The following is a 9,057-nucleotide window of genomic DNA, read 5'->3' as shown; positions in this document are numbered from 1 at the left end:
ATTTGTAACTTACATTTTTCACTGAATAAACAGAGACGGCAAAGCCTACGGATAATTCACATGTGAATATTTAAATTAAGTTTGAAAAAAAAGCAATGAGTAATTTTAGAACATTTTTAGCTAACTGTGAACTCAAAGATCAAAGATCTGTAATTCTTTTTATATATAAAATTTATTGCCATAAATGATCTACATAGAAGGCAGTGAAAATGAATGGAAAAATGAGTTACTGACATAAGCAAGAGATGAACAATAATCAACAAAAGTATTTTTAACTCAAAATAAACCTAAAGGATTTGAGTACTGTTGAACTGTGCAGCAATCAGCTTGTGATGTAAACACACTCTGCTTCCCAAGCATGCAAGGACAAACACTGAAGCTCAGCTACAATCCCAAACTGTAGGAATTATTGACTCTCTCGATCACAAGGCACAGCAGCAAGCTGGAGTAATTCTGTCTCCTGCAGCATCTGCATCTGCTTCAACAGACTCTTCGCGCTTTTAAAACTAATTTTTCTGGGTAAAGGCTAAGAAATATTTGCATGAGAATACAAAAGAAATCTTCATACTTTTAATTCCATATTTCTTTAAAAAAGGCACTATCAAATCTATCAGTCTTTGTAACTTTCATTCAGTTCTATAAAAAAATACATCATTTTATTTACAAATAAATAAAACAYAGGCTTCAAAACACGGCTACAAGTTTGGTTCTGTAACGTCCTCATCAGGGCAACAATAGTATTCTACAAAACAGATCTGCCCATCTTCATTCCTAATCATATACTGCAGTGAAAGAAATCCTCGAGTATCTGTCCGAATGGACACTTTACACGACAGAGCCAGTGCCTTTGTAGATGGTTTAAGCAAAGAGATCTTATACCTGCAAGAGAGGAAAAAAAGAAAGTCATTTAAAAATGTATTACACAGAGAAGAGCTGAAACATTACTCCAAATTAAGGCCATGATGTTATGGAAAACCAATTAGTAAAACTGTATTTTGCTCTCTTGGTAACAACATCAGAAASTGCTGTCACTGAGCTTTAGATCACAGACATAGGGTTTCAATAGATGGGATTCCTGTGCAAATGAAATAAATGTTTCAGTAACAAATAAAACGTTTTTTCAACTTTCCATTGGGGAAGTATGAGCTGCAGCAGRCAGCATCTCAGACACAGTCACCAACCTGTTAGTCTGGGTCTGGTTGCAGTGGAACGCTTCGATCAGATCCGAGTCGCGCGGATAGTCGAGATGGGCACTTCCAGCATTCCCAAAAGTGGACAACCTGCAAGGCAAAAGGCATCATCTGAAAATACCAAAAATCATGGAAGCAGAAACAATGCGAAAATCCCAGGAATTCCACTTATTTTCTACAATGACYGAATTATTCATTTCAGGCATTTGCACATGCCCCCAAAGGCATTCCAGCCCCCTGGGAGATGCTCCCAGCAAACAAAGGTGCTAAGGAAAAAATCATAATGAATTCAGATTCTRTAAAGTATACGGAAAACAAACTATTTGAAGTTGAATCTTACTTAGGCCAAGAACAAATCTTGGTCTGGCCAAGACTAGACCTCTCCAAATCACATAGTTTTCAGTTATCAACAGCATGAGGTTGAGCACTGACAAAAGTTCACATCTGTCATTGAAACAAGATTCAGGGTATGGTAAAGAACATTACAGAATATAGCAGATAGTTAAGATRCTTTGTACCTTCAGTGGCCCTAATAGGATGAAAAATAGATATTAATAAGTAGGGGGCTAAATGCTTTCTATCAGAAATAGATTTTTCTGAGTAAAAACACATTTTTTGCTGCTTTTTACAATCCACTTGCCTGACATGTGCTACACTATCTTCCAGAGCACCCCTCTGCCATATTCTCGTGGCAAGCTTGGATGATAACTGGACCACAAAATCTGTTCAGAGGGTTCCACAATTACAGATGCCAGAGCAATGTGACATACAACACTGAGCTATAACATGTCTACCAAATTAGCTCAAATTTGCTTTAAAATTCTTGGGCTGAATTAAAGGCCATTCACCATGGACCACCCCTCTTTATGGAGAAACGGTAAAACGTCACAAGCAGAAAAGACATACATGTAGTTCTCTGTTCTGGCCCTCTGGTTATTCAGCAATACTCTGATTTGAGTCACTACATGCGCAGGGTGGTCGCACATGTTGCAGCAGATGTAAAACATGTGCTCTTTTGACAGCACAATCTGCCCCACACAGAAATGCTGTCCTCTTACCTGTTTCTACCTAACACACATAGCTAAGCAAATTTAAGGTGACATTTSTGTTTGCTTTACTTCACTATGTTCACTGGATTGCATATTGCTAATCTTTACATTCTTTACAATTCCYTAAAATAAACCAATGTTTTAAAATAGCTTCCCCCTGTATACCCTAAAATTTCCAGTCCTTACCCACAGAAAGCAGAAAGGCCAAGTATGAATATTTACACAGGACGCAAAGTTTCTCATACCTGAAATATGGTTTGTCTGGAGACATGGTAATCTGTAAAACTTCACTGGTCATATCCAGCTCAGCAAATGCTTCTCGTAACCCCTCCGACTGTAGGATAATTTTATTAACAACATTTGTGCTGCAGAAATCAAAGTCCAACAGCTCCTCAGGTTCCTGAGTGTTAATTTTGCACACTGTCACCACTCCTCCTTCTTCTAAGAACAGCATCAAGGGATAGCCGTAACCGCGATAACACATCCTAAGAGCTGTGGATGACCCTGGAAAAGGAAATGAAGCAGAGAGCCAGTGAGCACATCTCACCACTTCGGGAAACGCAGATGCTACCTGCATGTCAGACACGTTGAATTAACTTATAAATACTTCATTTTTTAGGAAGCAAAATTTAGCTAAAACTGTGCTTTTTAAGCAAATGACTATACGAATGATTCAATATTTGTATACATAATTCCAAAATGAACTCCCCTCTCTCCATCACTGAAAGCCATTAATAAAGTCCACTTGATTTTTCTAATTCACACACTCAAAAAAATACTTTATACTCCTCACAACAAAATCTAAAACTCTTTGTTCACTTGAAAAGTATACGTAGGGGCACTTGAGGTGGTCCCAGTTCAGCCCATGGCTAAGCACAGGTTTCACTGTAYGATTACAAGAGTTACATCCGATAAAAGACAGTTTGCATCATACCTGGCAAAGAACTTGCACCAAAAATGGTCAAGCAGTCAAGCAGAACTGCCAGATTGATCCGGAACATCACAGATTCCTCCTGAACTGAAAATTCCTGAAAAATTTCTGCCTATGAGAAAAAGAAAAGGGATTATGAGAGAAAAGCTTTCACATTTAGTTTACTTACAGTTTTTAGTTCAAAGTTTTCACTTTCAGGGATCAGTGCAATATAAAGTGACTTCTATCCCTAACAGAATTTCTGTTAAAAAAAATACACATCTTCACTCTCAAAAACCAGTAAAATAAAATCAGGTCACAGTTTTAACAAAGTAGCACGCCATAAGCACAAAAAGTCTAMACRTTTATGTTTAAAAGCATATCATAAATGTTAAAGTCTACARCCACCTASTTMTGGTGCACAAAAAGTTCTGGTATACRTCTTTCATATAAATATATRCATATAGGTGTGTGCGTGTGTGCAYRGATGGATTCGTTTGCAGATCGAACACAACCTCATGAGTGATCAGGCACAGCTTGTTATAACAGTGACATTAAAGCAAATTTGGAGTGTTTCCAGGCTTCAAACGGYCCCAAACCTGCTCTTTTAAAGGTGTGTTCTGGAAACAGAAAAGTCGCAGAAGGTGCACGGCCCTGGCCGCGGCGCCGCACCTGGATGAAGGCGTTGGCCTGCAGGCACTTGGCGTCCTCCACCGTCACCTTGAGGCCGTTGGCCGTGGCGAAGCAGCTCGCGTGGTCCTGGAAGTGCACGGCGCGCAGGAGGCTGGAGAGGTGGCGCGCGTTGTCCAGGCTCGCCGAGAGCACGTAGCGCTCGCCGCTGCCGGGCGGCTGCGTGGAGAGCGGCATGGCCGGGCGCGCAACGGCGACAGGCGCCCAACGGCCGCACAACGGCTGAGCAACGGTCGCGTAACGGTCGCGTAACGGCTGTCGCTACCATAGAGCGCGCGCCCAGAGCGACGCGCGGGCTCTTCCGCCGCGGAAGCGGAAGTGCCGGGCGGAGCGGGGAAGATGGCGGCGGCCAAGAGGCAGCGTGCGGCGGCGGCGGGTGGCCGGCCTAGGAAGAGGCCCAAGGGGGAGGCGGGCGCCCCCGCGCCGGCACCGGGAGCGGCACCAGCGCCGGGAGCAGGCGGGGCGGCCCCGGAGGAGTACCGCATCCCGGCGCCCGTCTCGCAGGTACCGCGCTGCGCYGGGCCGCGCGGAAAGCCGCGGGGAAGCGCGCCGAGAAGCCGCGTTGCGGCTGTTCAAGCGCATGTTTTCTCTGCGCGGCAGCGATTTTAATGCCGGGAGGTTCTTTTCGCTGCCTAACTTCTGTGCCGTTTTCCCAGGGAAAATGGAAAAACAAGGAGCGCGTGCTGATTTTCTCTTCCCGGGGAATTAACTTCAGAACGAGGCACCTAATGCAGGACTTAAGGACGCTGATGCCGCACTCCAAAGCAGGTAGGGCTGGGCCCCTGCGACCTGTACATTTCTGCTAAGAGCTGATTTCTAACAAAAATCCTGATGTTAAACTGGTTTTCAGGCATTCAAAACGTTGTTTTGTTTGTTTGTTTTYCAGACACTAAAATGGACCGTAAAGACAAGTTGTTTGTAATTAATGAGGTAATTTAGAAGTTAATTATCTTTTTTTTCCCCCTTCTTTGACTTTGTAGCAATCCTGTGTGTAAGAGAAAAGGRCAGCGAATGTGTCCTAGTCCAAAGGAATTAAGGCTGGCCCTATGAGTTGTGSAGCCTCTTAAATGAAACCAGTTTGTGTTCAAAAGTGTTTAGATTAGAATGGAAAGTTGACTTTGGATTAAGAAAGTCAGAATCAAATCTATGCATTAAAAATTAGCCTAAAGAATGAAAAAAAAAAACCCTGTATATATATATTTCCATRTAACTGAAAGATGTTTTATAATATGTATTTGGATTAGTTGTGGAACATACGTGTGACCAGCTAAAGTAGAGTAATAAGATATGGTGGAGTTGAAACAGGAGCCCGTTGTCACAACCCCAGTTCTAACCTCCGTGTCCTGGAAAGCCCTTCAGATTGCTTGTGACCTCAGTGAGATATTGATCCTGGTAGTAAGAACTTAAGGTCTTTYGGTAGGTGTTTGAACTAAAGTTTGGGAACTGGTAGGAATAGTCAATTAGGAGGAGACTTTTTGGTTTTAAACTTTTTGTTCCAGGGGGTGGACATTAATGAGTATGTGGAAAGTCTGAGAAAATGTCTTCAGAATTTTGCAAAGTACTAATTTGTCATGGTTTTTGTAGGTGTGTGAAATGAAAAACTGCAATAAATGCATCTTTTTTGAAGCCAAGAAAAAACAGGATCTGTACATGTGGTAAGTAAATGTTCGTTGCTTTTTCCTTTTCCGTATAGAAGTAGTGATGCTTCTGCTCTAACAGAAGTCTGATAGAGAAGTAGAGAAGATGCATAAAATAATGGTGCTTAGTTAAATCTGCACTAATTCCCTATGTATATAGCTAATGTGAGTTTACAACGTATGACTGGTTTTATTACATGTTTAAAGATGTTTACATTTTACAGAATTCTTTACCTTTTACAGAATTCTTTAAAAAACAGATATGCATAAAATACATTTCTGTTGAGTATTACAGTACTAAAATCAACTTATTTTAGAAGTATGTTAAAGGAATTCAGTACTACTTTTAAAAGAGGCCGAAGTTGCTTCAGTGCAGCAGTATAATTGCTTGGAGTATACTGGACAACTCTAGCACACCTTTCTRGCTGCCACTAACCCTTTCATTTTTCTCTCTTCTTCCTGCCTCCCTGCTGCAGGCTCTCAAATGCACCCCAGGGACCATCAGCCAAGTTTTTAGTGCAGAACAGTGAGTTGAAACCATTTGAGCTTTTCGCTTTATTTGTTCATTTTTCTCTAAATACTAAAATGTTTTTAATCATTGTAGTTCACACACTGGCGGAGTTGAAGATGACTGGAAACTGCTTACGGGGCTCACGGCCCCTTTTGTCTTTTGATCCAGTATGTATAGGTTTTGTTTTTCGTGGATTATGCTTTCATTTTTCTTACACTGTTAATGTATTTTGTATGTAAAATTACATTTTTCTTTTATAGACATTTGACAAGGAGCCGCATTATGCCTTGTTAAAAGAGTTGTTTATTCAGGTTAGTTTGAAATTCTTCTGCCCAATGTTTGATCTTTATTGGAAAGTAAGATGCTTTAAGATGTGTATCTGATTGACCTCTTAGGATTACAGATAATTGGATTGTCTCTTATTACAGATATTTAGTACACCACAGTATCACCCCAAGAGCCAACCCTTTGTAGATCACGTATTCACATTCACCGTTACAGACAAGAGGATCTGGTTTCGGAATTACCAGGTTGGTGGCTCTGTTTCACCCTTCAGATGTTGCTATGAAATGACTTCATATCCAGTCCATTAGTTGTAACTGAGCAGACTCATTATTATCAGGATATGCTGATGTTCAGTGCTTGTACAAAGAAATCTCAGTAACTTTGTGATTCTGTAAAGTAGCCTTTGTAATAGGAAGTACTTTCACTTGTCTTTTAATCTTACTTGGTGCTTTGGCTCAAGTTGTGGCTCCTTATCTTCCAAAGAAGAAATTTACAAGTATCAATCCATGAGAAGTAAGTAACATACTCTTTTTATTGCAGATCATAGAAGAGGATGCATCTCTAGTGGAAATTGGGCCTCGTTTTGTTTTGAATCTCATCAAAATCTTCCAGGGTAGTTTTGGAGGACCAACTCTGTATGAAAATCCCTATTACCAGTCCCCAAATATGGTAAGCAGCTTGATTTTTGTCTTTTTCTTAGAGCAACACATTTGAAGTCTTGCAAGCTTTTTGTGCAGAAAACACATCCACTTTCCCCTAGAACCCCCTTGGTAGGAGAGAGTGCCTGAGCTGGTGGTAGGTATAGAAGAGCCATGCATAAATAAAAAGGACTCMGTCTTTTCACTGACAGAGATGTTATGCCATACTGATAACTAATATTGACAATTAGGCAGAAAAAATCTCCCATCTAGTTCTTTAATACCTATTTTTTTTCCCATGTTGCTTACTTACCACCTGACTTGATTTTAAATTCTTATTTTTATAGCATCGGAGATTGATAAGATTATCAGTGGCTGCTAAATTTAGAGAGAAACAGCAAGTGAAGGAAGCACAAAAGATGAAGAAAARGGAAACTAAGATGCTTGTTAAAGATGACTTCACCGAAACTGTCTTTGAGACTCCAGCTGAAGAAAAGCCCGTGGAAATACAGCTTGTGAAACCAGAACCAAAGGCAACTGTAAAAGATAAAAGGAAGCCACGCAAAACTCAAAGGAAGAAGCAAAAAAAGCTTTTCAGAATTCAAGCATAAATGTTACAAATGACAAAATTAAGCAGACTCCAAAGTCATCTATTAGACTAGTATATATACCTAGCTMTATTTTATAGCTATCTTTACGTAATATTGTAAATACTTGTTTTTACAGCTAAAACTAACGATTTCAATTTTGAGTAAACAAATTATCAATTTCTTTATTAGGATTCAGTCTGCATTGTTTTATTTGTCCTCTTTCTGATTATGGGCTTTTAAAAAGAACATATCAAGAGGGAAACTGAAATATTTCTGCTTTTGAGAACTACCATTTTACACTTGCATGCCCCTGGGAAGTGACTCACTGTAACAGATAAAGAATAAAAATAACTAGGTAGTCTTTGGTGCTCATCATCAGCCAGAGTTTCAGAATTCAGCTTTCCTTGCGCTTTAGAGCAGTCAGTAATCCATTTTATTTTAAGTTGCAACTTCTGTAGGACCTCTCTCGCTTTGGGGCTGTTCCTCACCACCTCCTCTAATTCCTAGTTAAGGGAAAGGGACATAYTGATTACCTTTTTATTTTTTAGTTAATAGTAGAAAAGATGCCACTGTTCTTGGCAGTCCTAGTCATGTTCTTGAAAGGTGAAATGTGGGTATGGAGGAGAAAGCAGGCCCTTTATTCCCCTCTCACTGCAAGGTTTCTGCTAGTGAAAGGTACACTGCTGCCTGTGAGCACTAAAATCATATGTCTATGCTAAATGGCAATAGAATTACCTGTCCTCCTTTGTTATAGCCACAGTGCTTACAGGTGCTGATTGTGTGTAACAGAATCCATGCTTTTAAGAACTTAACACATAGAGATAACTTTAAGAACAGAGCAACAGCTCCTCTTCATTCAAGTTTGTATGTTTAGGTAGTTGGAGACTTGTTTTTCAAATAGAATGAGGCTATTTTTTTTTTTTCAACTAAGATTGCAGAGCCATCAGCAGCAGGACCTTCCCCCTGTGCTTCCTGCTCAGTTAGTGACAACAGCCATTTGCTCAGTTCATGTAGCACTGTTTRTGCTGAAGCCAAAGCAATGTTGGCCAACGAAGGTTTTAAGAAAAAACATGAGCAACGTTGAGCTGTTGGAGCTGCGCTAAGTGTCTCTGGAGCAGTCGTGGAGACAGTTCTATGTATTTGATGAAATTAAACAGCCACAAAAGGCAAATCCAGCATTACTGACGGAGGGGGCAGCCCCTTGTTTCCTGAGCGGGGCTGCTACTACGCGGGGCTAAGGGGCGAGCGGGGCTTCACTGCCCCGTCCCGCGGCAGCGGCCTCCCCTGCCCCTCTCCTCCTTCACGGAACGCGGTAACGGCCATTTCCTCCGTGCAGGCAGGGCAGGGCGTCCCCTCCCACTGCGCGCAGCCTTCCGCCCTGACAGCAGCCCTCCCAACCTTCCCCCCGCAAACGGTTCTAACGGCTCTCTCGCCTCTCCAACGGCCCCCGCCGACCCCCACCAACGGCTCTCGCGAGACCCTCGCGCCCCTCGGCGGTTCCAATGGCGGCGCCATGGCGCCCCGCAGCGCTCGCTCGCTCGCTCCTGCGCGGCCGCC

At 41.7% G+C, this 9,057-nt stretch overlaps 3 protein-coding genes across 3 annotated transcripts in view; 2 read left to right on the top strand and 1 right to left on the bottom strand.

Moving 5' to 3' along the window:
- Positions 1 to 567: 567 nt before the first annotated feature.
- RAD1 (RAD1 checkpoint DNA exonuclease) lies at positions 568 to 4,016 on the bottom strand. Its single transcript, XM_026035764.1, has 5 exons — positions 3,822 to 4,016; positions 3,174 to 3,282; positions 2,485 to 2,743; positions 1,182 to 1,280; positions 568 to 879 (listed from the first exon to the last, which is right to left on the bottom strand). Exons 1-5 carry the CDS (start codon positions 4,014 to 4,016, stop codon positions 696 to 698), a joined length of 846 nt encoding a protein of 281 aa, XP_025891549.1. The 3' UTR covers positions 568 to 695.
- Positions 4,017 to 4,286: 270 nt separating this feature from the next.
- Positions 4,287 to 7,629, top strand: BRIX1 (BRX1, biogenesis of ribosomes). The gene is made up of 10 exons (XM_026038776.1): positions 4,287 to 4,343; positions 4,496 to 4,607; positions 4,726 to 4,769; positions 5,424 to 5,494; positions 5,953 to 6,002; positions 6,081 to 6,154; positions 6,248 to 6,298; positions 6,416 to 6,517; positions 6,813 to 6,941; positions 7,258 to 7,629. Exons 2-10 carry the CDS (start codon positions 4,568 to 4,570, stop codon positions 7,519 to 7,521), a joined length of 825 nt encoding a protein of 274 aa, XP_025894561.1. The 5' UTR covers positions 4,287 to 4,343; positions 4,496 to 4,567; the 3' UTR covers positions 7,522 to 7,629.
- Positions 7,630 to 9,013: 1,384 nt separating this feature from the next.
- The window catches only part of DNAJC21 (DnaJ heat shock protein family (Hsp40) member C21), a 12,394-nt gene continuing 12,350 nt past the window's right edge, over positions 9,014 to 9,057 (top strand). The window contains exon 1 of the mRNA XM_026035702.1: positions 9,014 to 9,018. Coding sequence (XP_025891487.1) covers positions 9,014 to 9,018 — 5 coding nt within the window. The remainder of the gene's footprint in view (positions 9,019 to 9,057) is intronic.

Source organism: Nothoprocta perdicaria, unplaced genomic scaffold (assembly GCF_003342845.1).
Source record: "Nothoprocta perdicaria isolate Ctin4 unplaced genomic scaffold, notPer1 scaffold_1, whole genome shotgun sequence".
Lineage (NCBI taxonomy): Eukaryota > Metazoa > Chordata > Aves > Tinamiformes > Tinamidae > Nothoprocta > Nothoprocta perdicaria.
Note: the sequence above shows the minus strand (reverse complement) of the source record. Positions and strands in the feature narration are given on the sequence as shown.

Bases quoted from the DNA above. Each gene is read 5' to 3' on its own strand.
- RAD1 (XM_026035764.1), bottom strand. From the start codon at position 4,016: ATGCCGCTCTCCACGCAGCCGCCCGGCAGCGGCGAGCGCTACGTGCTC. The intron at 3,283-3,821 runs GTGCGGCGCCGC...TTTTTCTCATAG, and splicing joins AGGCCAACGCCTTCATCCAG to GCAGAAATTTTTCAGGAATT. The intron at 880-1,181 runs GTTGGTGACTGT...CCTCTCTTGCAG, and splicing joins AACCAGACCCAGACTAACAG to GTATAAGATCTCTTTGCTTA.